General features: G+C 47.0%; 2 protein-coding genes across 3 annotated transcripts; both read left to right on the top strand.

Moving 5' to 3' along the window:
- The first annotated feature begins 76 nt into the window (after nucleotides 1-76).
- On the top strand, nucleotides 77-19340 carry LOC145359302 (melanoregulin). Of its 2 annotated transcripts, none has more exons than XM_080213880.1 (5): nucleotides 77-928; nucleotides 15255-15414; nucleotides 16901-16991; nucleotides 17482-17642; nucleotides 18551-19340. In XM_080213880.1, the coding sequence occupies exons 1-5, from the start codon at nucleotides 924-926 to the stop codon at nucleotides 18758-18760; spliced, it is 627 nt and encodes a 208-aa protein (XP_080070006.1). In that variant the 5' UTR covers nucleotides 77-923; the 3' UTR covers nucleotides 18761-19340. The 2 variants fall into 2 exon arrangements, with proteins under 2 accessions (XP_080070006.1, XP_080070005.1); XM_080213879.1 differs by lacking the exon at nucleotides 77-928 and adding an exon at nucleotides 7195-7281.
- Nucleotides 19341-22842: 3502 nt separating this feature from the next.
- On the top strand, nucleotides 22843-25282 carry LOC145359110 (telethonin-like). Its single transcript, XM_080213505.1, has 2 exons — nucleotides 22843-23025; nucleotides 24589-25282. Exons 1-2 carry the CDS (start codon nucleotides 22907-22909, stop codon nucleotides 24998-25000), a joined length of 531 nt encoding a protein of 176 aa, XP_080069631.1. The 5' UTR covers nucleotides 22843-22906; the 3' UTR covers nucleotides 25001-25282.
- The last annotated feature ends 832 nt before the right edge of the window (nucleotides 25283-26114 follow it).

Raw genomic sequence — 26114 nt, 5'->3', positions numbered from 1 at the left:
AACACTTCTCAGCTTCATGACAGAATCTAAATCTTACAGCTCAGAGGAAGCTATTCAGTCTCTGCTGACTCTTTGAAAGAGCCCATTTCTCTCTCGCTGTTTTCCCGTTGTCTTCTAAATCTCGCACCATACCTTTGGTAAGTTATTGAATGGGTTTCCACCGCCCTTTCAGGCAGCCTATTCCAGATCACAACTTGCTGTGTAAGGATATTGTGCAGTGGGAGCAGGCTGTTTGAGGCTCTTTGTCTTCCAGATGTTTAGACTAGTGTCGGTTCTTTCATTGGCCTGTGTGCTTGTGTGGATGACAGTTCAAAGCTTGATCTCTATGTCTCAGCATGCCTCAGTTCAGTGACAGAGATGGGGATGATCTTGGTTATGGAATGGAGGTTGAGTAGTTACCTGCTGTCCTGTAGAGTAGCTTCACTCTGGCAGGGATCTTCATGGAGATGAGGTGGAATGTTGCAATGAAGATGATGGAAAAGAGTGCCACTGTGATGACACGGCTTTGCTCGAATTAGGTGTGTGGTGGGTCTGTTGGTATCTCAGCTACGTGGCGTTGCCAGTAGGTGGAGGATGTTGACGAGTATCTGTGGGAAGCTAGATTGTAAGAGGACACTCCACAATCCCTTCCAGATGATAAATCACGTAGTGAACAGGAGCAAACTCAATCCTGTTTTTAAATCAGTTACTTCAATCAGCATCCTTTCGTGCTGGGAATTGTCTGCAGATACTGGCTGTGATTTCCTGGCTGACTCTGACTCTTCAGATTCACAGATTTACAAGTGAATTTGATATGGTATCAAGTGCGGAGAGTGATTAACTTTGAAACAGTATCCTGGCAACGCCTAATTGCTGCTAAACAGCTCGAGAAGATTTAAAAAAAACAGTTGAAGGAAGAAGCAAGTGCAGCCACTAACAGAAACATGAGGTCAGTCTCTATTGCTGCTGTCATTCACAGTCTGTGTCACAGCCTCGTTCAGTACAGATGATAAATAACTAGAAGCACCATTACAAATTGCACCTGCTTCCTCCCACCACCCAGGTTCTTAAGGATTAATCTGAATGTTACCTATCTCAAGCAACTCATTCACTCACCCCTCTATCTGCCTGTTGTTATAATGGGACTTGCTATTTCTTCCTCCTTTTTTCCACCCAGTTTCATAGAATCCCAGAATCCCTACAGTGCAGAAGGAGGCTATTTGGCCCCTTGAGCATACACTGACCAGAATCCTCCCCCCCTCCCGCGGCCCTATTCCTGTAACCCCATGTCTTTACCCTACTAATCCTGTGACACCAAGGGTCAATTTAGCATAGCCAATTAACCTAACCTGCACATCTTTGGAGTGTGGGAGGGAACCAGAGCAGCCAGAGGAAACCCATGCAGACTTGTGAGAATGTGCAGATTCTGCACTGACAGTGACCCAAGACCACAATTGAACCTGGGTCCCTGTTGCTGTGAGGCAGCGTCCTAACCACTGTGTCATCGCTTTGTTACTCGTTCAAACTTCATTGCTGAAGAGATCGTGCTGGTAATTTTCTGGGTGTTTACAGATCCGTGAGCTTAGACCGAGACCTGACAAAAAGCAATTCAAGCATTCACACTTGCATAAAGTAGGCTTCAAAGAGAAAATTATTTTGAAATAAAGACAAATTGTGTTTTGAGTCATGAGGTTCTCTGAAAATGCTTCCATTTCAAATCACCTGACCTTTAAATAGCAGACTAGGAATACACTGAACAGAGTCTGCATTGTTGAGGCTGTAGATGGACTGCTGAAATTAAGATTCTATTAGGAGCAGTGTCTAACTCGCACAGTGATCCATAATGGAGATCAGTCTTAAATCTGATCACTTCCCACTGTGTTGAGGGTCTGTAGTCCCCCTGACACTGGGGAGAGGAGAGATGGAGACAACCTGACATTAGTGGGCTCCTGTCCTGAATGAGTTGTGAAGGACAGGCACACTGGAGGGAAAGATGGTTTGCAGGACAGATTACAATAGTTTTCTTATAATTAGTTTGGTGTCACGTGAAACATATGCACAACCAGGCCACTGGTGAGAGCTGGGATCCATCTTCAGTTCCTTTTTCTTTGCTGCCCAGTGAATGCATTGAGTTCCTCGGTTTGGACGCTGCTGTGTAGGAGACGGCTGGATTCTGCTGAGTTTTTACCCTCGTTGACACTTTGCTGATTTCTGACACGGTAAATGTTCAAGGATTTACCTTGTGAAATGTTGGAGAAATAGTTGGGAGAATGCTGACAAGATTCAATACAGTAAAGGGGAAAAAGGGACAGGGTGATCAGATTAATGGGAAATAAATGCGAGAGTGGGCCACGACAAGCACGGAGATGTGGCAACAGATATGGAAGAATTATTGGAACAGCAAAAACTAGTTAAAAACCAAAACAAAATTCAATCATTGCCATGCAAAAATGTATTTTTTTCACAAATATTGAACAAGACTACAAGAGAAAGTCTTTTTAAAATGGATTGTGAAAACTGAAAACAGCTCAACCTGCTCTGTCATTCAGTCAGACCATGTTTAATCTTCAACATAACTCCATATACCTCATATCCCTCAAATACCTTTAGATAACAAAAATCTACCAGTCTCAGTTTTAAAGTTAATAATTGGTCTGGCATTAGTTGCTGTTTGCAGAAGGAAGTTCCTACCACTCTTTGTACCAAGAAGTGTTTCCTAAATATTGTTCCTGAAAAGGCTGACTCTGAGTTTTATAGTGTGGTCTAATTCTCACTGCCATCCTGCGTATGTTCTTTGGATGTACCCTATCTATTTCCTGTGAGATTTTAAACTTTGACCAAATTATCCCATAAACTTTTTAAATTTCAGGAATACAAATCAAGTTTGTTAATTTTAATTTTAACTCTATTCTTAAAGTTACAAAGCCAGTGCCCAGGGTGGACCCGGCAAACCACTTTCCATTCCTTGCTTGCTCCAAAAACCAAATTCAAATTTGAATATAATTGGTGGTTCCCCACAAGAGAGACAAATAAGATCCAAGCTGACATGATAAGGCATTGCACCCCATCCTGGGCTTGATCTTACCCAAAAGACTGAGAAACGATGGAACCCGTAATACCAAGCCCTGTGGAACTCAAAACAATCTCTCCCCATGAATTCTCGAAGTTCAGGGATCATTCTGGTAAATCTATGCTATGCTTCCTCCTAAGGCCACATCAACGTGGTTCATTGTTAACTGCTATCGACAGTGATCTAATGGACACTCAGTTTTATCAAGCTTAAAAGACATGAGGATTAATTTGACTTGATAATAAGAACATAAGAAATAGGAGCAGGAGGAGGCCATCTAGCCCTTCGAGCCTGCCCTGCCATTCAATAAGATCATGGCTGATCTGTCGTGGCTCAGTTCCACATTCCCGCCCTCTCCCCATAACCCTTAATCCCCTCTCTTATCAAAAACCCATCAACCCGCGTATTAAAAATATTTAGCGAGGTAGCCTCCACCACTTCAACGGTAATTCTAATGATACCCATATCCAATGCTGAAAAGAACAGACACTGAACCAGATCATGGAAGCAGTTCTGGATTTCATATATTACAAGTACAATGGTTGTTAACTTCAAATGTGAATAAAAACATAAGAAATAGGAGCAGGAGGAGGCCATCTAGCCCTTCGAGCCTGCCCCGCCACTCAACAAGATCATGGCTGATCTGAAGTGGATCAGTTCCACTTTCCCGCTTTCTCCCCATAACCCTTAATTCCCTTGTCTATCAGAAACCTATCTACCTGTGACTTAAATATATTCAGTGAGGCAGCCTCCACCACTTCAACGGGCAGAAAATGCCAGAGATTCACCACCCTTTGAGTGAAGAAGTTCCTCCTCAACTCTGATCAAAACTGTGCCCTCTAGTCCTACTATCCTTTCTAAGCAGGAAGAATCTCTCTACCTCTACCCTATCCATCCCCTTCATTATCTTATATGTCTCTATAAGATCCCCCTCATCCTTCTAAACTCCAACGAGTACAGACCCTGTCTATTCAGTCTCTCTTCATAGGCCACCCTCTCATCTCTGGCATCAGCCTGGTGAACCTCCTCTGCACTCCCTCCAAGGCCAATATATCCTTCTGCAAGTGTGGCGACCAAAACTGCACACAGTACTCCAGCTGCGGCCTCACCAGTACCCTGTACAGTTGCAGCAAGACCTCCCTGCTTTTATATTCTATCCCTCTCGCTATAAAGGCCAACATTCCATTCGCCTTCTTGATCACCTGCTGCACCTGCAGACTGGATTTTTGCAATTCGTGCACAAGGACCCCCAGGTCCCTCTGCACCGTAGCATGCTGCAGCTTTTCGCCTATTAAATAATAATCCCTCCTACTATTATTTCTGCCAAAGTGGATAACCTCACATTTGCTAACATTGTACTCCATCTGCCAGGTCCTCGCCCACTCGCTCAGCCTATCTAGATCTCTCTGCAGACTTTCCACACCCTCCATGCAATTTGCTTTTCCACTCATCTTCGTGTCATCAGCAAATTTCGTCACCCTACACTCAGCCCCCTCCCCCAGATCATCTATGTAAATGGTAAATAGTTGAGGCCCCAGCACCGATCCCTGCGGCACTCCACTAGTCACCAACTGCCAACCAGAACAGCACCCATTGATACCAACTGTCTTCTTCCTAATAGGCATCCAATCCTTTATCCACGCTAACACCTTACCCCCAACTCCGTGCACCCTAACCTTTTGCAGCAACAGAATAGTTTGTTTCTGACGGATATACATTATTTTTGTCCAGAAATGATGCTAAAATAATTCTGGTCAGTGTTACTCAAAGTAGATCTGGAGCTGGCTGGATATGTTGTGAGCCATTACTATTGTGTGCAGTTCTGGTCACCTCACTATAGGAAGGATGTGACGTTGGAGCTTTTTTAAGTAAGTGAGCATTAATCTGGCTCAGTTAATACAAAGACAGTATTCTAGTTAAAGACTTTCCTTTATTTCCCAGGCCTGGTTCAACTCAGCGAGGGAGAGCAGTTTTGCTGATGATTCAAAACCACTCTAAAAGTAAGTCATTTGCCCACCTCTCTGCTTACCCCACCTGGTGTGAGCCAATCATTATTAGTATGGATTACTTACAAAGAACAACCCAGCACGGGAAACAGGCCCTTCGGCCCAACGAGCCCGCGCTGCCCCTTCAACAAAGCATTTTCCTACACCTACCCTGCCCTGTGTGTATGTGAATGGAACCCCTAATGTAGCCTGATTCAGGGGAGAATAGTGTCAATTTGGTACACCAATCAGCCTAAGAGCACATCTTTGGAGTGTGGGAGGTAACCGGAGCACCCGGAGGAAACCCACGCAACCACAGGGAGAATGCGCAAACTCCCACAGACACAGGCCCAAATCCATGTATCTGCACAGCAAACAGTGATAGTCACTGAGCTGTTGCGGTGCCCGTCTGCTGGTCCAGGTTTAAGCACACACAACGACACGAAGTACTAGGCCACTCTCGAAACCTCCAAGAGCAGCCCACGCACAACCCACCATGTGCATGCCCCTCGTTTGACAACAAGGTGGACCGACACCTGTGGATTGAAACAGACAAAACATTAACATGTAATACTACATTTCCGGTGTCGTCCTGAGGCTCTGACCCTATTTAATACCCTCTACTATAACCCTCTATCCCTGTTTCGCTCATGTGTCTATCTAAGTAAACCTTAAACAAGTCCAACATGCCTGCCTCCACCACCCTACTCGGTAGCGCGTTCCATACCCCCACAACCCTCTGCATGAAAAACCTTCCTCTAGTATCCAAATTATACTTCTCCCCCCTCACCCTTAGATTGTGACCTCTCGTAATTGTCCCCAATCTAGGAAAAAGCCTACCACTGTTGACTCTATCTATTCCCTTCATTGTTTTATACGCCTCTATCAGATCCCCCCTTAATCTCCGTCTTTCTAAGGAGAAGAGCCCCAGTTTCTCCAACCTTTCCTTTCCTTGGCCAATAACATTTACTCTTGGATAGCATGTGACTGCACGATTAGTTCATGAACTTCAAGAGTTTCTCACCGTCTCCTGATACTCTAGACTTTCTCTTATCTTGTATATTGTCTATTCATTTGGCCTAGCTGAAAACTCGAGCAGTCCTTGGAAGACCGCCTAGAGATGCAGATAAGAATTGTTATTTTCCCCGCCCTCAGTAGCTGTATTGTTGCAAAGAATGTGGTTCTTTTTACTTGACTAAGTCCCATCATGCCTTAGAGCATTGCGCTATTGACCAACCTAAATGCTTTTAATACAGAATATTTAGATATACATGTCTAAATTCTCTAGCAGTGATTAAATGTGTCTCTATGTAAACAGTACCTTTTTAAGATATATTCAGGCACTTTGTGACTTAATTAATCTACTCTGATTTGTTAGCCTTTTAGTCCCAAGTTATTCTACATCCTATAGGAAGGTTGTGATTGTATTAGTGGGGCTACAGAGAAGATTCACCAGGATGTTGCCTGGGATGGAGCATTTGAGCTATAAGGAGTGACTGGATAGGCTTGTTTTCTTTAGAGCAGAGAAGGCTGAGGAGGGACATGATTGAGGTGTGTAAGATTATCTAGGGGCAGGCGAATAGGAAATAGCTTTTCCCCTTGGTTGATGGATCAGTCACAAGGGGGCAAAGTTTTAGGATGAGGGGCAGGAGATTCAGAGGGGATTTGAAATGGAAAATGCTGTGTGGGAAGGTAGTGGAGGTCAGAAACCTTAACAACCTTTAAAAGATATTTGGATGAGCATTGAAATGTCATAACATTCAAGATGAGCAGGAAAATGGGAACAGCGTGCCTTTAGTGGTAGATATTGTTGATGCAGACTAGATGGACTAAAGCTCTTTCTGTAGAGTATGACTATTATATTGAGCTTGTTTTTATCAGACCTTTCAATGTAGTTTGTGTTTCTTTGTTTGGCTGGAGGGGAGAGTTAACCACCACAGCCTTCACATGATTACCCATGATCTGATCCTCTCAATGGAAAATATTCAGAAATCTCTGCGTTTAACATTAGGCAAACTACTGAAGTGTCATTCGGTAGAAACATCTCAATCTCTCTCAGCCAGTTGATTTCCCCTCGCTGGGTAATTTGGGTGCTGCATGTTTCCATTCTCTGAGGTTGCCTGATTCTGTGGCTGAGCTGCAACTAAGATTGAAAGAGTGTGAAATGGGAAGTAGAAATGTATTTTATCGCATTTGCTGTTCCTGTTGTGCAGAGGATGAACCAGAGGAGAAAACTCCAATCATCAGGTAAACATTGCCCAGAAATTAATTTCAACATTTTCAACTGAAAATCTGCTGTGTCAGGAAGCTAATGTGGGATTAACAAGCAGCCACGGGCTTTATTTAATTGGAGGCTTAAGCCACCAGTTAAGTAAATATATTATATCGATTGTTTCTTTACAAAGCAAGTAGGTGAGTAGGTTCTTCAGGTTTTTCACAGAGCAGCTAGAGAGACAGCACGGTGGCACAGTGGTTAACACTGCTGCCTCACAGTGCCAGAGACTTACAGTGACCCAACGCTAGAATAGAATGTATGTGTGGAGTCTGCACATTCTCCCCATGTCTATGTAGATTTCCTCCCACAGTCCTAAGATGTGCAGGTCAGGTGGATTGACCATGCTAAATTGCCCCTTAGTGTCAGAGGAACTAGTAGGGTAAATATGTGGGGTTACGGAGATCGGGCCTGGGTGGGATTGTTGTTGGTGCACCCTTGATGGACTGAATGGCCTCCTTCTACACTGTAGGAATCCTATGATTCTATACATTCGGCAGGGACAATAGCATTTGCTTTGACTTGCTTGGGTGATGGATGGGTGTGTAGAGTTGGGTTAGATTAATTTGTGTAGTTGAGTTGTCTTGGATTATATAGGTTGTATTGGTTGGGAAAATTGAGTAAAATAAGAATATATTTAGCAGAAGGAATCCTATTCGATTTCATCTCACCAATTCAAATTTGTGAGGTCAATTATTTTTCTGCTGCAGATAAGATCAACAATTTACCATTGACCCTCACAAAATATCTACAGCATAGAAAGAGATCTGAGCTGGTCTTTATCTCCATAGCAGTCTTCTCACTCCTCATCTCATTATATCATCAGATCTGCCTATTCCTTCTCCTGTTTATTCAGCTTCTCTTTAAATGTATCTATAATTCAACTCAGTCACTCTCTGGGAGTGAGATTTCACATTCTCACCAACTCTGGGTGAAGAAATTTCTCCTGAATTCCTGATTGGATTTATATATTTATGGCCTCTACTTCTGGACTTGCCCACAAGTGGAATTATTTTCTCTATATTTACCATATCAAACTAATCACTTTAAAAACTCCTGGCAAATCAGCCTCTCAACCTTCTCTCTTCTGGAGAAAAGAATTCCAATCTGTTCAATATTTCTTTATAATTCTAACCTTCCTGTTCCAGTGTCATTCCAGTCAATCTGTTTTTGCATCTTCTGCAATGCTTTTATATCCTTTGTAAAAAAAAAATGGAGACCAGAACTATTAGCAGTAATTCAGATCCGATCTAATCAAGATTCTATCAAGTTTAATATTCTAATATACCATTTTGGATACTATTGGGGGAGATGGCTCACCAGAGGAAGGTGGCAGCAGCCAGGTTCATGGCACTGTGTCTGGCTGTGCTGGGCAAAAGGAAAGAGTGGCAAAGCTATAGTGATAGGGGACTCGGTTGTTAGGGGAATGGACAGGCATTCTGCGAATGGAAACAAAACTCCAGGCTGGTATGTTGCCTGTTTAGTGCAAGGGTTAAAGATGTCTCAGAGTGGCTGCTGCAGGGCATTCTGGAAGGAGAGGGTGAACAGCCAGCTGTCATGGTGCTTATAGGCACCAACAATATAGGTAAAAAATGGGATGAGGTCCCACAAGCTGTATTTAGGGAGTTAGGCGTTAAACTAAAAAGTAGGACCTCAAAGGTAGTAATCTCAGGATTGCCACCAGTGCCACGTGCTAGTCAGAATGGGAAAGTCAGGATAGCTAAGGTGAATATGTGGCTTGAGGGATGGTGCAAGAGGGAGGGATTCAGATTCCTGGGACATTGGCAGTGGTTCTGGGGGAAGTGGGACTGGTACAAATTGGACGCTCTGCACCTGGGCAGGACTGGAACCAATGACCTAGGGGCAGTGTTTGTTAGTGCTGTTGGGGAGGGTTTAAACTGATGTGGCAGGGGGATGGGAACCGATGCAGGAAATCAGAAGAAAATAAAGTGGGGACAGAAACAAAAGGCAGGAAGGGGAAAAGTGAAAGGCAGAGAAACCAAAGTCAGAAATCAAAAAGGGCCGCAGTACGGAGTACAGAGACTGTGGCGAACTCAGTGAATGGGTCCAGAAAGGCTAAGAGAAATGAAACGCAGAGACCATGTACAAAACATGGCAGGACAGATGGTCAGGCGGAGAGCAAGGGAAGTCTAGATTAAACTGCATTTATTTCAATGCAAGAGGCCTGACAGGCAAGGCAGATGAACTCGGGGCATGGATGGGTACGTGGGATTGGGATATTAGAGCAATTACTGAAACATGGTTAAGGGAGGGACAGGGCTGGCAGCTCAATGTTCCAGGATACAAATGCTATCGGAAAGAAAGACCAGGAGTTAAGAGATGAGGGGGAGTTCTGTTTTTGATTAGAGAGAACATCACAGCAGTACTGAGAGGGGATATATCCGAGTGTTTGTTCACTGAGTCTATATGGGTAGAACTGAAAAATAAGGAGGGAGAGATCGCTTTGATAGGATTGTAGGCCACCAAATAGTTGGCGGGAATTTGAGGAGCAAATACAAAAGGAACTTACAGATAGCTGCAAGAAAAGTAGGGTAGTAATAGTAGGGGACTTAACTTCCCCAACATCAACTGGTTCAGCTGTAACATTAGGAACTTGGATGGAGAGGAATTTGTTGAGTATATCCAGGAGGAATTTCTTGTTCAGAATGTGAATGCCCGACTAGAGAGAAGGCAAAAATTGACCTCCTCTCAGGAAATAAAGAAGGGCGGGTGACAGAAGTGTTAGTGAGGGATCACTCTGGGACCAATGACCATAATTACATTAGTTTTAAGATAGCTATGGGGAATGATAGGTCTGGCCCAAAGTTAAAATTCTAAATTGGGGTAAGGCCAATTTTGATGCTATCAGGAGGAACTTTCAAAAGTTGATTGGGGAAGTCTGTTGGCTGGAAGTGGGAGGCTTTCAAAAGTGTGTTAATCTAGGGTTCAGAGTAAGCACGTTCATTTTAGAGTGAACTGCAAGGCTGGTAGAAGTAGGGAACCCTGGATCACTTGGGATTTTGAAGCCCTGGTCAAGACGAAGAACAAAGAAAATTACAGCACAGGAACAGGCCCTTTAGCCCTCCAAGCCTGCACCAACCATGCTGTCCAACTGAACTAAAGCCCCTTCCCTTTCCGGGGACCATATTCCTCTATTCCCATCTCATGCATGTACTTGTCAAGATGCTCCTTAAAAGTCACTACTGTATCCGCTTCCACTACCTCCCCCGACAACAAGTTCCAGGCACCCACCACTCTCTGTGTAAAAAATCTGCCTCGTACATCTCTTTTAAAACTTGCCCCTCGCACCTTAAACCTATGCCCCCTAGTAATTGACTCTTCCGCCCTGGGAAAATGCTTTTGACTATCCAGGAAGAAGGAGTCATATGTCATGCACCGGCAGCTGGGATCAAATGGATCCCTTGAAGAGTATAGATATTGTCCAAGTAGAGTTGAGAGAAATCAGGAGGGCAAAAAGGGGACATAAATTTGCTTTGGCAGATAAGACAAAGGTGAATCCAAAGAGCTTCTACAAATACATAAATGACAAAAAGTAACTAGGGAGAGAGTAAGGCCTCTTAGGGATCAGTAAGGACATCTATATGCAGATCCATAAGAGATTTCAGAGCATCATCATAGAATCCTACAGTGCAGAAGGAGGCCATTCAGCCCATCGAGTCTGCACCAACCACAATCCCACCCAGACCCTATCCACATTCATTTACCCCAGCTAGACCCCCTGACACTAAGGAACAGTTTACCACAGCCAATCCATCTAACCTGCACATCTTTAGAATTGTGAGAGGAAACCGGAGCACCCGGAGGAAACTTATGCAGACTCTGGGAGAATGTGCAAATTCTACACTGACAGTGACATGAGGCTGGGACCCTGGTGCTGTGAGGCAGCAGTACTAACCATTGTGTTACTGTGCTGCCCCTGTGCCACCATGCCACCCCTAAGAGTGAGATCCTAAATGAATAATTCTCATCAGTACTTACTGTTGAGAAAAGCATGGATGTTAGGGAATTTGGGGAACTAGTGATGTCTTGAGGAGTGTACATATTATAGAGAAGGAGGTGCTTGAAGTTTTAAAGCACATCAAGGTAGACAAATACCTGGGACTTGATGAAGTGTATCCATTGTGGGAGGCTACAGAGGAAATTACGGATCCCCTAGCAGAGATATTTGAATTATCAACAGCCACAGGTGAGGTGCCTGTAGATCAGAGGGTATCAAATCAAATGACTTGGAAGAGGGGGCTGAAGGGTGGGTTAGTAAATTTGCTGACGACACCAAGATTGGTGGAGTAGTGGATGAGATGGAGGGCTCTTGAAGGCTGCAAAGAGACATTGATGGGATGCAGAGCCTGGCTGAAAAGTGGCAGATAGAGTTTAACCTGAGAAGTGGGAGGTGATTCGTTTTGGTAGGACAAACTTGAATGTGGATTACAGGGTCAACGGCAGGGTTCTGAGGAATGTGGAGGAACAGAGAGATCTTGGTGTTCATATCCACGGATCTCTGAAGGTTGCCACTCAAGTGGACAGAGCTGTGAAGAAGGCTTATAGTATATTAGTGTTTATTAACAGGGGGTTTGAGTTTAAGAGCCATGGGGTTATGCTGCCACTGTACAGGACCTTGGTGAGACCACATTTGGAATATCGTATGCAGTTCTGGTCACCTCACTATAAGAAGGATGTGGAAGCATTGGAGAGAGTGCAGAGGAGATTCACCAGAATGCTGCCTGGTTTGGAGGGTAGGTCTTATGAGGAAAGGTTGAGGGAGCTGGAGCTTTTCTCTTTAGAGTGGAGGAGGTTGAGAAGTGACTTAATAGAGGTTTATAAGATGATGAGGAGGATAGATAGAGTGGACGTGCAGAGACTGTTTTTTTGGGTGGATGTAGTTGTTACTAGGGGGCATAACTATAAGGTTCATGGTGGGAGATATAGGAGGGATGACTGAGGTAGGCTCTTTACTCAGAGAGTGGTTGGGGTGTGGAATAGACTGCCTGCTGTGATAGTGGAGTCGGACACTTTAGGAACTTTCAAGCGGTTATTGGATAGGCACATGGAGCACACCAGAATGATAGGGAGTGGGATAGCTTGATATTGGGTTCGGACATCGCTCGGCACAACATTGAGGGCCGAAGGGCCTGTACTGTGCTGTACTGTTCTGTGTTCAAATGTTGTGCCTTGTTTAAGAAGGTCTGCAGGGAAAAGCTGGGAACTACAGACAAGTGAGCCAAACATCTGTAGTGGGTAAGTTGTTAAAAGATATTCTGAGAAATAGCATCTACAGGCATTTAGAGATTCGAGGATTGATTATAAAGAACAAAGAACAAAAACAGCCCAGGAAACAGGCCCTTCGGCCCAACGAGCCCGCGCCGCCATCCCAACACCACCAGTCCCCCCCTCCACCCATGACCCTTGCCTAATGTTTTATGGCCATCCACATTGAATGATAGGGACAGTCAGCATGGCTTTGTGAGTGGAAAATCATGTCTCACAAATTTGATTGCGTTTTTTGAAGGGGTAACCAAGAAGGTAGATGAGGGCAGTGCAGTTGATGTTGTCTACATGGACTTTAGCAAGGCCTTTGACAAGGTACCACGTAATAGGTTGTTGCATAAGGTTAAATCTCACAGATTCAGGGTAAGATAGCCAAATGAATACAAAGGAAGGGAAGTCTAAAACGAGAGGGCATAGGTTTAAGGTGATAGTGAAGAGATACAAAAAGATCCAGAGGGTCAGTTGTTTCACTCAGAGAGTGGTGAGTGTCTGGAATGAGCTGTCAGAAGTAGTAGTAGAGGTGGGTACAATTTTGTCTTTTAAAAAATGTTTAGACAGTTACAGTTGAGGGTGGTTGTAGAGGGTTGTTTTTCAAACTGGAGGTCTGTGACCAGTGATATGCCTCAGGGGTCAGTGCTGGGTCCACTGTTATTTGTCATTTATATTAATGACTTAGATGAGAATTAGGAGGCATAGTTAGTAAGTTTGCAGATGACACCAAGATTGGTGGCTTAGTGGACAATGAAGAAAGTTACCTTGGATTGCAACGGGACCTTGATCAATTGGGCAGTGGGCTGATGAATGGCAGATGGAGTTTAATTTAGATAAATGCGAGGTGATGTATTTTGGTTGATTGAACCAGGGCAGGACTTATTCAGTTAATGGTAGGGCGTTGGGGAGAGTTACAGAACAAAGGGGTGCAGGTTCATAGCTCCTTGAAAGTGGAGTCACAGGTGGACAGGGTGGTGAAGAAGGCATTCGGCATGCTTGGTTTCATCGGTCAGAACATTGAATACAGGAGTTGGGACGTCTTGTTGAAGTTGTACGAGACGTTGGTAAGGCCACACTCGGAATACTGTGTACAGTTCTGGTCACCCTATTATAGAAAGGATATTATTAAACTAGAAAGAGTGCAGAAAAGATTTACTTGGATGCTACTGGGACTTGATGGATTGAGTTATAAGGAAAGGCTGGATAGACTGGGACTTTTTCTCTGGAGCGTAGAAGGCTAAGGGTTGATCTTATAGAGGTCTATAAAATAATGAGGGGCACAGATCAGCTAGATAGTCAATATCCTTTCCCAAAGTAGGGGGGTCTAAAACTAGAGGGCATAGGTTTAAGGTGAGAGGGGAGAGACACAAAAAGGTCCAGAGGGGCAATTTTTTCACACAGAGGGTGGTGAGTGTCTGGAACAAGTTGCCAGAGGCAGTAGTAGAGGCAGATACAATTTTGTCTTTTAAAAAGCATTTAGACAGTTACATGGGTAGGATGGGTATAGAGGGATATGGGCCAAATGCGGGCCACTGGGACTAACTTCAGGGTTTAAAAAAAAGGCGGCATAGACAAGTTGGGCCAAGAGGCCTGTTTCCATGCTGTAAACTTCTCTGACTATTCTCTGCTTTTCAATGTTATTCTTTATGGAAATGGTTTGCAATGCTTTGTTTTTCTTTGGCCTCATCAACCTGTGTCACTAATGTCTCCTCTGTTTCATTTAGATGCTTATTTTCCAATAAAGTAAGTGACCTGCTGATTTTTCCCCAAGGTCTGTTGCCTCATGCTTAGCTTACTGAAATGTACTAGTCATTAACGCACACATTCTGTGAGCTTATTCATGTTTTCCTGTATTTGATTGTAGTCCTCCTCTGCATTAATTTCATACCTCCCTCAACTGGCAAATCTGCAAATTTTGACATTGTCTTTCCAAGCTCCAATCTTTTATATAAATAGTGAACAATCCTGCTCTCTTAACGAAATAAAGTTAGTGTGAATCATCCAGAAATCTCGCCATGGCAATATTGGTTATTAGAGAGCCCTCAATCTTAGAACCATGAATGGTTATAGCACAGAGGAGGCCATTCAGCCCATTATGTCTGCCCTGCAAAAGTAACCCAGAAGTCCCCGCAAGAATTTTTCTTCAGATAATTATTAAATTCCCTTCAGAAATCTATGATTAATCTGCCTCGTCCACACTCAGTCCTCGCAGACCCTTGCCACTCGCTGCGTAAAAATCAATTTTCCTCTTATCGCCTTTACTTCTTTTGTCTTTAAATCTGTTCTTAGATTCTCAACCCTTCCACCAACGGGAACAATTTCTCTGTCTGATCCCTCGTGATTTTAAAAACCGATATCAAACTTCCTCTCCGCTTTCAGTGAGGAGAGCAATCCCAACTTGTAGTTCAAATAAATTTACAGGATCCATTCCTGTGAATTGTCAAATGTAGTTACTCTCTCCCTGAAATGTGTGTCCAGAATTAGACACACTTTTTCCAATTGAGGTCAAAGCAATGTTCTATAAAAGGTTCACCATATCTTCCTTGTTTTGTAGCCTATTATTGTAATGTTGTTTTGTAAGTGGTGTATGGTCACTTATACAGAGATTATTGTGTAAATTAAATGGAGAAGGTTGGAAGTGACCCAGTTGGTATGTCTCCTTTGTGAACAGCGACACGTTGCTGTATTTCGCCCAGGAAGCTCAGCGCAGGAGATCGGAAGAAACAAACCTGTGGAGTGAACCCCAAGATACATCCCACATGGAGAGAGATGATGACCGAGAACTTTACAACATGCTGCAGAAACGGGCCAAGACACGAAGGGGCTCACAGGTGAGCTGTGAGTTCCAATTCAGTTCGGCTTTCCCTCTGACAACATTTCTACATCAAGATTAACACACGGTTAACATGGCACTTCACACCGTGTCATCAGATATGGCACAGGACGGGGGCTGGAGAGGTTTGCAAAAGAGAGACTCAGCTGGTGAGGGTGCAGGATGAAGGGAGAGGATCCGGACAACAGCTAGAGTTGAAGCATTACAGAGTTCACCGTCTGGGTTTGCAACATTGGTGGGAATGCGATTCATGGAGGGATTTAAAGATCAGGATGAGAATTTTAAACCAAAGATACAATGAGACTGGGAGTGGATCAGCCAGGATGGAGGTGACAGGCAAACAGTGGGGTGCCCCAGGGGTCGGTGCTGGGGCCTCAGCTATTTACCATTTATATAGATGATCTGGAGGAGGGAACCGAGTGCAGGGTGTCGAAATTTGCTGATGACACCAAGATTGGGGGAAAGGCAAATTGTGCGGAGGGTGTGGAGAGTCTGCAGAAGGATCTAGATAGGCTGGGTGAATGGGCCAGGAAATGGCAAATGGAATTTAATGTTGGCAAGTGTGAGGTGGTCCACTTTGGTAGGAATAATGGTAGGAAGGATTATTACTTACGTGGCGAAAAACTGCAGCAGGCGACGGTGCAGAGGGACCTCGGGGTCCTTGTGCATGAGTCGCAAAAACCCAGCTTGCAGGTGCAGCAGGTGGTCAGGAAGGCGAATGGGATGCTGGCCTTCATAACGAGGGGGATTGAATATAAAAGTAGGGAGGTCTTGCTGCAGCTGTATAGGGCATTGGTGAGGCCGCAGCTGGAGTACTGTGTGCAGTTTTGGGCGCTGCACCTGTGCAAGGATATTTTGGCCCTGGAGGGAGTGCAGAGGAGGTTTACTAGGCTGATACCGGAGTTGAGGGGGTTGAGCTATGAGGAGAGGCTGAATAAACTAGGCTTGTACTCGCTAGAGTTTAGAAGAATGAGGGGAGATCTCATTGAGACGTATAAGATGATGAATGGGATGGATAGGATAGAGGTGGAGAGACTCTTCCCGCTCAAAAAAGACAGTAGGACTAGGGGGCACAGCCTCAAGATAAAGGGGAGGCGGTTTAGAACGGAGTTGAGGAGGAACTTCTTCACTCAAAGGGTGGTGAATCTCTGGAATTCTCTGCCCGTTGAAGTGGTGGAGGCTGCCTCGCTAAATATTTTTAAGAAGCGGGTTGATGGGTTTTTGATAAGAGAGGGGATTAAGGGTTATGGGGAGAGGGCGGGAAAGTGGAACTGAGCCACAACAGATCAGCCATGATCTTATTGAATGGCGGGGCAGGCTCGAAGGGCTAGATGGCCTACTCCTGCTCCTATTTCTTATGTTCTTATGTTCTTATGTTCTTATATTGTGTCCAGTGATCATTACCTTCTGACAGGGCAGTGCAATGGTTTGAGTTGGAGCCTGGGACAGAATGTATTGATCTAACTCTGTCTCCTCTCTCCCAGGGTTACCGTCGCCTCAGCATTGACATTCACGCAGCTCGTCAGGAACGCAGAGATGTACTGGAGAAGTGGAAGATGATTTTAGAAAACTTGGGCAAGTATTAATGTGTTATCTCAAGGGAAACCTTATCATTCCAATTCCCTGCCTTTCCCTTAACATCCTTCCAGCTCTTTCCCTCCCCTCCCTTCCAATTTATTATCCTTCATTTCTTCTCTCCTCCTTTCTCTTCTTCACTGTCCCTCCTTCACTTTCCCTCAGCCTCTTGTATTTTCTCTCTCACTCTATTGCATTTTCCCTCTTTCTGTCCCTCCACTCTCTCTACTTTCTGGTGTCCTCTCCCTCTCTGTTTTTCACTCTCTCTATCTCCCTCTCTCTCACAACGTCCTACTCTATCCCTCTCTCTGCCAACCATCTCTCTTTCTCTGTTCCCACCTTCTCTCTATCCCTCCTATTTCTCAGTCCCCTCCTCCTGTCCCTCAGAAGTTAACCCTGGACCAGATCCCTCTCCAGTCGGAATCAGCTATGAGCTCCACTATTGCAATGCTGTTTTGATGCCATTCTTGGTGACATTGCTGTTTTGCAGGTTTTCATGCAGAATCTGATATGCTTTTGAATGTCACATCTGTAACTTCCTACAGCAACATGCGGAACGCACCACAGGCAAAGAAACTGTTGGATACCCTGGCTCAAGAAACCTCAATATTTGAAAATAAAATGCCTGCAGAGAGATATATCTTTGTTCTGGTGGGTGTGTGGGTGGGGGTGTGTGTGTGAGGTGGGTATGTGGTTGGGAGTGAGGGGGTGAGGTAGGGATGGGGTGAGATGAGGTGGGGGGTGAGGTGAGAGCACAGATAGGGGAAGGGGATGGGAAAAGGTGAGAGAAGTGGAAGGATCAGAAGATTTGGGATGTGAAGTTTTAAAGTTTATTTATTAGTGTCATGAGTAGGCTTACATTAACACTGCAGTGAAGTTACTGTGAAAATGCCCTCGGCGCCACACTCCTGCACCTGTTCAGGTACACTGAGGGAGAATTTAGCTTAGCCAATGCACCTAATCAGCACATCTTCCAGACTGTGGGAGGAAACTCACACAGACACAGGAAGAACGTGCAGACTCCACACAGACAGTGATCCAAGCTAGGAATCGAACCCGGGTCCCTGGCACTGTGAGGGAGCAGTGCTAACCACCGTGCCACCACAGAGGGAGGGCCAGGGAGGCTGTGAGCAACATTCAATATTGGTGGTGACTATCGTAAAGCCCAAACAAGACTGATTCAAATTTAGTTTAAAAAATCTGAATTTAAAACAATCACATTTGCATCATAGAAGGAGACCATTCACTCCATCAGAGCTATACTAGCTCTTTGTCCAATCAGATTGAAATCAGTTCATATCAAAATGTGATTATCCTCTGTTCCCTATGATGTGTGTGTGTGTCAGCATGTATGTCTCAGTGTGTGTGTATATGTGTGTTTGTATGTATGTGCATGTATTCAGACAGAATCAGGGTTGACTGTCAGGGCCTGTGTACAGGTGAAGTGGGGGACTCCCTGGGCAGCTGGTCAGACTGTAGTCAGTGTGACTGGTTGGTGTTGAGTATTGTTGAAATGGAGGAAATGGTAATAAAGTGAGAGGTGATTTGTGTTTATCTAGGATCGTTTAATCACATTGGATGCTGCAGAGGATTTCATGTCAAAGGCACGAATTTATTATCCACGGGATCAAAGTCCTGAGGTGGAGAATGAGGGACAGGACTCAGTGGCTGTCCTAATAAAAAGAACAAATGAAATCAAACCAGTAACAGATGAGGAACTGGAAGAAGTTGATGAAGACATTCTCCTCTCAAGATCGCTGGAATTGTGATTGTCAATTCAATTTGGAATTCCTAATCCATGTTTTCCAAAGGTTGTTGCAATAGTTCCTCCTTGTCTTGCCTGTTGGAAATCGTACAATGGAGAGAGAGAAAGAATTTGCATTTCCAAAGCACATTTCATCACCTAGGATGTCCCAAATACTCGACAGCCAATGAGAACCTTCAGCATTGTAGCCACTGCTGCAATATTGGAACACGGCAGTCAATGTGTGCACAGCAAGATCCCACAACAACAATCTGATAATGTAATAATCTGTTTTGAATTGAATTGAATTGAGGGATAAATATTGCCCAGCACATGGGATGACCTCTCCTGCACTTCCAAATATTCTGACGGAATCTGACCTCCATCTGAAAGGGTCAATGGGAGCTTCAATTTAGCAGCATGTTGACAAGACAGTAGCTGTCACAGTGCACAATGAAGCAGTTCAAATTGCTTTGTAAATACTGGCTGTTGAGTTTGGATGGGGTACAGTGTACGTGTGAAAGGAGGAGTTTCACTATATTGATTCTCTATCCAGCTTTATTTGTGTTCTCTCTGAGCCGCTGTCAATAAAAACATAACGTATACGTTTTGTCTCATTTTTATTATATATGAGTGGAACAAAAAGCTGAGATCTCTGTGTTGCTGGGAGTAGGACAAGTTTCACCCGCTAAGGGAGAGAGAGATATCAGCCTGAATGTTTGATCTTTGCTTTCTGCTGCTTGTGAAATTTCTGAACAATAATTTTGATTCATTTTCTCAGTCTAAATGGAGACACAGTTTGGGACTCAACCATAGAATCATAGCAAATAGAGGCCATTCAGTCCATTGAGCCTGCATTGACAACAATCCCACTTAGGCCCTGTCCCTGTAACCCCAAATATTTACCTGCTAATTCACCTGGCAATAAGGGGCAATTTAGCACGACCAATCAACCAAACCTGCACATCTTTGGATGTGGGAGAAAACTGGATCACCTGGAGGAAACCCAAGCAGACTTGGGGAGAATGTACAAACTCCATGCAGACAGTCACCTGAGGCCAGAATTGAATCTGGGTCCCTGACGCTGAGAGGCAGCGGTACTAACCACTGTGCTACCCTAACTCGGAGGAAAGGAGATCCCAGGAAAGGCATGAAGACCCCAAGAGAGGCACAGACCTTTCGAGAAAGACTAGAGCCAGAGAGGGGCAGAGAAACTGGGGGAGTGAGATGGTGGGAAAAGTGAGTGTCAGAGTGAGCGTGTGATCAGTAAGAAGTGTGAGAAGAATATTGTTTCTGCTGGATTACAGTGAAAAGGAAACACTCCCTCCAGTTCCTCTGATAGTGCAGGAGGACCCCCTCTCCCAAAAAAGGAAATAACTTGCATTTCTATAGCACCTTTCACAACCATGGGATGTCCCAGAGTATTTTCCAGCCAGTAAAGGACTTGTTGGAATGTTGGCCAGTGTTTATTTGGTGAGTAGCCAAGTGGCAGCTTCCTGCTGTATTTTTAGCCTCGCTGACAAAAACCATTGAGGTAGGGTGGGGTGGGTGGTGAGGGGTGGGGTGGGGTGGTCTCGCGACCTTGCGCTGGTGGCCAGTATCTGAGGCTTTAAAAATATCCGGCTGCCCCAATTTTAATAAAAAATCAAGACCGCCCCTCCCAATGCATGAAACTCCAGCCCCCACCCCACCCAATCCCCCCATCCTCCCCAACCACCTGCAAGGACTGTGCCAGGGTATTGCCAGGCATACCCCCCTCCCCTCACCCCCTGGGGCTGAACTCACCTGTGTACCTCTGGCAGGTTCTGCTCCCTCAGCACTGACCCTCTGACAGTGCGGCACTCCCTCAGTACTGACCCTCTGACAGTGCGGCACTCCCTCAGCACTGACCCTCTGACAGTGCGGCGCCTCCTCAGTATTGACCCTCTGACTGTGCGGCACTCCCTCAGCACTGACCCTCTGACAGTGCGGCACTCCCTCAGTACTGACCCTCTGACAGTGCGGCACTCCCTTAGCACTGACCCTCTGACAGTGCGGCGCCTCCTCAGCACTGACCCTCTGACAGTGCGGCAGTCCCTCAGCACTGACCCTCTGACAGTGCGGCACCCCCTCAGTACTGACCCTCTGACAGTGCGGCACTCCCTCAGCACTGACCCTCTGACAGTGTGACACTCCCTCAGCACTAACCCTCTGACAGTGCGGCACTCCCTCAGCACTGACCCTCTGACAGTGCGGTACTCCCTCAGTACTGACTCTCTGACAGTGCGGCACTCCCTCAGCACTGACCCTCTGACAGTGCGGCACTCCCTCAGTACTGACCCTCTGACAGTGCGGCACTCCCTCAGCACTGACCCTCTGACAGTGCGGCACTCCCTCAGTACTGACCCTCTGACAGTGCGGCACTCCCTCAGCACTGACCCTCTGACAGTGCGGCACTCCCTCAGTACTGACCCTCTGACAGTGCGGCACTCCCTCAGTACTGACCCTCTGACAGTGCGGCACTCCCTCAGCACTGACCCTCTGACAGTGCGGCACTCCCTCAGCACTGACCCTCTGACAGTGCGGCGCTCCCTCAGCACTGACCCTCTGACAGTGCGGCGCTCCCTCAGCACTGACCCTCTGACAGTGCGGCGCTCCCTCAGCACTGACCCTCTGACAGTGCGGCGCTCCCTCAGCACTGACCCTCTGACAGTGCGGCGCTCCCTCAGCACTGACCCTCTGACAGTGCGGCGCTCCCTCAGCACTGACCCTCTGACAGTGCGGCGCTCCCTCAGTACTGACCCTCTGACAGTGCGGCACTCCCTCAATGCTGCACTTCCAGCGTTAGGCTTGGAGACGTGCCCATGTTTCTGGGTGGAGTGTGTGTAGGGGAGTGGGCTTTTATGGCTGTGTGCAGACATGTAGGGTATGGGTGGAGGAGTGTGGGGAATGGGGAGAGGGTGGGGGAGAGACTGGTTGCGTGTGCAGGTGAGGGGGATGGGTGTGAGAGTGTTTAAAGATGGAGTGTGGGGGAGGGGGAGAGGTTTTTGTAGGGGAGGGAGGGGGAGTGAAGGGTGTGGGTGTGCGAGGGGGCTGGTGTTGTGGGGGCGGTGTGGGTGGGGGGTGAGTGGGGGTGGAGGTGGTGGATGGAAGTGGGTGGTTAGGGGATTGGGGTGTCGATATGGGGGTGTGGGTGGGGATGGGTGGGTAGGGGATGGGGTTGTGAGTATTGGGGTGTGTGTGGGGGGTAGATGGGTAGGGATGGGGGTAGACGTGTGGGTGAGGGTGGGTGTGTGGGTGAGGGTGGGTGTATGGATGGAGGGTGGGTGGGTGGGAGGGGGTGGGGGCTGTGAAGGTGTGCGGTCTGTGGCAGGGTGTGGTGAGGGTGGGCGTGGGGGTGGGGGGAGGTGGGGAGTGTGGGTGTGGGAAGGGGTGGGGGTTGGGTGGGGGAGAGGTTGGGGGTGTGGGTGGAGAGGGGCTGTGGGATGGAGGTGTGGGTGGTGGTTGGGGTTGGGGATGGGGTTTGAGTGGGTGGGGGAGGATGTATGGGGTGGGGGTGGGGCTGGGGGAGGATGTTTGAGTGGGTGGGGGAGGGGGTTTGGGTGGGTGGGGGAGGATGTATGGGGTGGGGGTGGGGGGAGGTGGGGAGTGTGGGTGTGGGAAGGGGTGGGGGTTGGGTGGGGGAGAGGTTGGGGGTGTGGGTGGAGAGGGGCTGTGGGATGGAGGTGTGGGTGGTAGTTGGGGTTGGGGATGGGGTTTGAGTGGGTGGGGGAGGATGTATGGGGTGGGGGTGGGGGAGGGGGTTTGGGTGGGTGGGTTTGTTGTTGGGGGGGGCGATGTCCTTTGATCTTTGCCCAGTCTTTGGAGATTGTTCCAGTCACTCAGTCGCTCCTGTGTTGCTCAGAACCTGATTTTGGTCAATGTGAAGCAGAACTGCTCATTAATCCGATGAGGAACATTATCCCCACTCTGGGCAGTCACACAGACAGCTGGGAAGCCTGAACTTTAGGTGCTGATATCTGGAAGTCAGTGGGAGCGAGTCAACAATTCTGCGGTGAGTTGTTGGAGTGAATTTAGACACTGAGAACATTGCCCGAAATAGCCCCGGGTTTGTATAAAGGAGCTGCTGTCCCCACACACACACACACACAGGGAGAAGCTGGTGAACCCAGACAGGGAGACTATCGCCGGGATGGAACTGACACCCAGTGCCACTCTCAGCTGCTTAGTGAATGAGGAGAACAGCCAGAGGAAGGAGCTTTACTCTGCTCAGTGGCAGCAGCTCAGCCTCAGGACTCAGCCTCAGGAGCGGTGAGTTCTCACCCAAACCGCACCCGGCCCTCAGGGGCTCACAGCGGGGCTGGTTACTGGACTATCAGCCAGGGTCAGAACCACAGAGAGAACAAATCCAGCCCAGAGACTGAGACACTGGGGGGGGGGGGGGGGGGGAGAGAGAGAGACACAGTGGGAGAGATAGAGTAAGAGAAAGCGAGACAGAGGGAGATACAGAAACAGAGAGAGAGACGGAGAGAGAAAATAGGGAGAGACGCACAGAGATAGAAATAGAGAAAGGCAGTGAGAGAGACAGAGAGTGAAATACAGAAAGAGCGAGAGAGAGAAATAGATATAAAGGAATAGAGAGAGAGAGAGGGAGGGTCAGAGAGACAGAGGGAGGGTCACACAGAGAGACAGAGACAGAGGGAGGGTCACACAGAGAGAGAGAGACAGAGGGAGGGTCACAGAGAGACGGAGGGAGGGTCACACAGAGAGACAGAGACAGAGGGAGGGTCACACAGAGAGAGAGAGACAGAGGGAGGGTCACAGAGAGACAGAGGGAGGGTCACACAGAGAGACAGAGACAGAGGGAGGGTCACAGAGAGACAGAGGGAGGGTCACACAGAGAGAGAGAGACAGAGGGAGGGTCACACAGACAGACAGAAACAGAGGGAGGGTCACAGAGAGAGACAGAGACAGAGGGAGGGTCACACAGACAGACAGAGACAGAGGGAGGGTCACACAGAGAGACAGAGAAAGAGGGAGGGTCACACAGAGAGACAGAGAGAGAGAGGGTCACACAGAGAGACAGAGAAAGAGGGAGGGTCACACAGAGAGACAGAGAAAGAGGGAGGGTCACACAGAGAGACAGAGAGAGAGGGAGGGTCACACAGAGAGACAGAGAGAGAGGGAGGGTCACACAGAGAGACAGAGACAGAGGGAGGGTCACACAGAGAGACAGAGACAGAGGGAGGGTCACACAGAGAGACAGAGAGAGAGAGGGTCACACAGAGAGACAGAGAAAGAGGGAGGGTCACACAGAGAGACAGAGACAGAGGGAGCGTCACACAGAGACAGAGGGAGGGTCACACAGAGAGACAGAGACAGAGGGAGGGTCACACAGAGAGAGAGACAGAGGGAGGGTCACACAGAGAGACAGAGACAGAGGGAGCGTCACACAGAGACAGAGGGAGGGTCACACAGAGAGACAGAGACAGAGGGAGCGTCACACAGAGACAGAGGGAGGGTCACACAGAGAGACAGAGACAGAGGGAGGGTCACACAGAGACAGAGACAGAGGGAGGGTCACACAGAGAGACAGAGACAGAGGGAGCGTCACACAGAGACAGAGGGAGGGTCACACAGAGAGACAGAGACAGAGGGAGCGTCACACAGAGACAGAGGGAGGGTCACACAGAGAGACAGAGACAGAGGGAGCGTCACACAGAGACAGAGGGAGGGTCACACAGAGAGACAGAGAGAGGCACAGCAAGATTGAGACAGAGATTGTTTGGGAAAAGGGTGTTGTTAATCAAGGGAATGTGATGAGGATCCGGCTAAATCTCCATTTGTTAATCTCCATGTTTCTCCTTGTGGTAGATGCTCTTTAAACGAGGTGAATGATGTCCGGAAGGAGAGTTACAACAGGAAATATCAGGTGACCTACCTGGTGCAGCGAAACCTGAACAATGTGATGAGGATGGGCCGCTTGGGAGAGACACTGACTGAGTACAGCCTGCCATACCGCAAGCAGCTTCCACTGCCCATCTTCAACCCCACTCAAATCAGCAACAAAGTGGAAAGGGCAGTGACTCCCCCAGAGCTGAGTGCAATCATTGAGCTGGAGCGAGCTCTGAGCTCGGGCGGCAGTTGTCAGGATAAGAGAGACATCTCGGAGATCACCAAAGAACTTCCTCCAGTTATCCAGCCTGTCAGACTGGACAGCAAGAAAGCGGACATGGTGCAAAGATCCCTGTCCAGGTCCATGTCCCAGGAAGCTCAGAGAGGCTGAGACAGGCTGAGAAAGAGGCGGCGGGACTGAGTGCAGAGACTGAATGTGTTGAGAAAGGTTTGGCGAGGGGAGATTTAGTGGGAAGGTTGATGATGGAGTGAGAGGCAGGACAGCAAGTGAAAGAAACTGAGAAATGTAACTGGAAGTTTAGCGATGATGTGAATGTACTTCGGGCACTAAAGCAAAAAATTTGTATTTAAGTAGATGTTTCCTGACTTATTTTTGTAATTATTCACTGGAAAGTTTCATTTTATTTTTAATAAAGAATGACTGAGGAACTTGCTGCTTTGAGACAGTTTCATAATTTCTTCAAAGACTCGCTGGCAACAAATGGAAAAATATCCAAAAACACTTCGTCCGAAAAAGAATTAATCTGAAGCCAAAGAATGGTTCGCTCCCTCCTGTGGGGTGAAAGGTTATAAAAGTAAGAACGATGAACATTCTGGTGACCACAATAGGAATCGCAATCGCCAATAACACAACAGTGTGTGTGTGTGTGTGTGTGCGGGGGCGGTTTGGGGGAGAGGGGAGGGATGAGAGTTGTATAGGGAGAGTGAGGAGTGAGTGTTGATGGGCTGAGAGGGGGTTACAGGAGACAGGGTCACATTCACACAGGACTTTATAATCAGAATCCTCCCTCCACTGAGACCATTCTGTATTGTCACCAAAACAATACACAGTCACCCACTCACGTCCCCACTCTAACCCGGGACAGTTCACTAACTGCTCTAACCCGGGACAGTTCACTAACTGCACTAACCCGGGACAGTTCACTAACTGCTCTAACCCGGGACAGTTCACTAACTGCACTAACCCGGGACAGTTCACTAACTGCACTAACCCGGGACAGTTCACTAACTGCTCTAACCCGGGACAGTTCACTAACTGCTCTAACCCGGGACAGTTCACTAACTGCACTAACCCGGGACAGTTCACTAACTGCTCTAACCCGGGACAGTTCACTAACTGCTTTAACCCGGGACAGTTCACTAACTGCTCTAACCCGGGACAGTTCACTAACTGCTTTAACCCGGGACAGTTCACTAACTGCACTAACCCGGGACAGTTCACTAACTGCTCTAACCCGGGACAGTTCACTAACTGCTTTAACCCG

The sequence above is a fragment of the Carcharhinus amblyrhynchos genome, chromosome 27 (assembly GCF_965287045.1).
Source record: "Carcharhinus amblyrhynchos chromosome 27, sCarAmb.v2.hapA, whole genome shotgun sequence".
Lineage (NCBI taxonomy): Eukaryota > Metazoa > Chordata > Chondrichthyes > Carcharhiniformes > Carcharhinidae > Carcharhinus > Carcharhinus amblyrhynchos.
The sequence above is the reverse complement of the archived record's forward strand: the minus strand, read 5'-3'. Positions and strand labels throughout refer to the sequence as shown.

Excerpts from the sequence above, each read along its gene's own strand:
- LOC145359110 (XM_080213505.1), top strand. The coding sequence starts at position 22,907 with ATGGAACTGACACCCAGTGCCACTCTCAGCTGCTTAGTGAATGAGGAG. Across the intron at positions 23,026-24,588 it reads AGGACTCAGCCTCAGGAGCG|ATGCTCTTTAAACGAGGTGA; the intron begins GTGAGTTCTCAC and ends TCCTTGTGGTAG.
- LOC145359302 (XM_080213879.1), top strand. The coding sequence starts at position 7,199 with ATGGGAAGTAGAAATGTATTTTATCGCATTTGCTGTTCCTGTTGTGCA. Across the intron at positions 16,992-17,481 it reads GATGATTTTAGAAAACTTGG|GTTTTCATGCAGAATCTGAT; the intron begins GCAAGTATTAAT and ends GCTGTTTTGCAG. Across the intron at positions 17,643-18,550 it reads AGAGATATATCTTTGTTCTG|GATCGTTTAATCACATTGGA; the intron begins GTGGGTGTGTGG and ends GTGTTTATCTAG.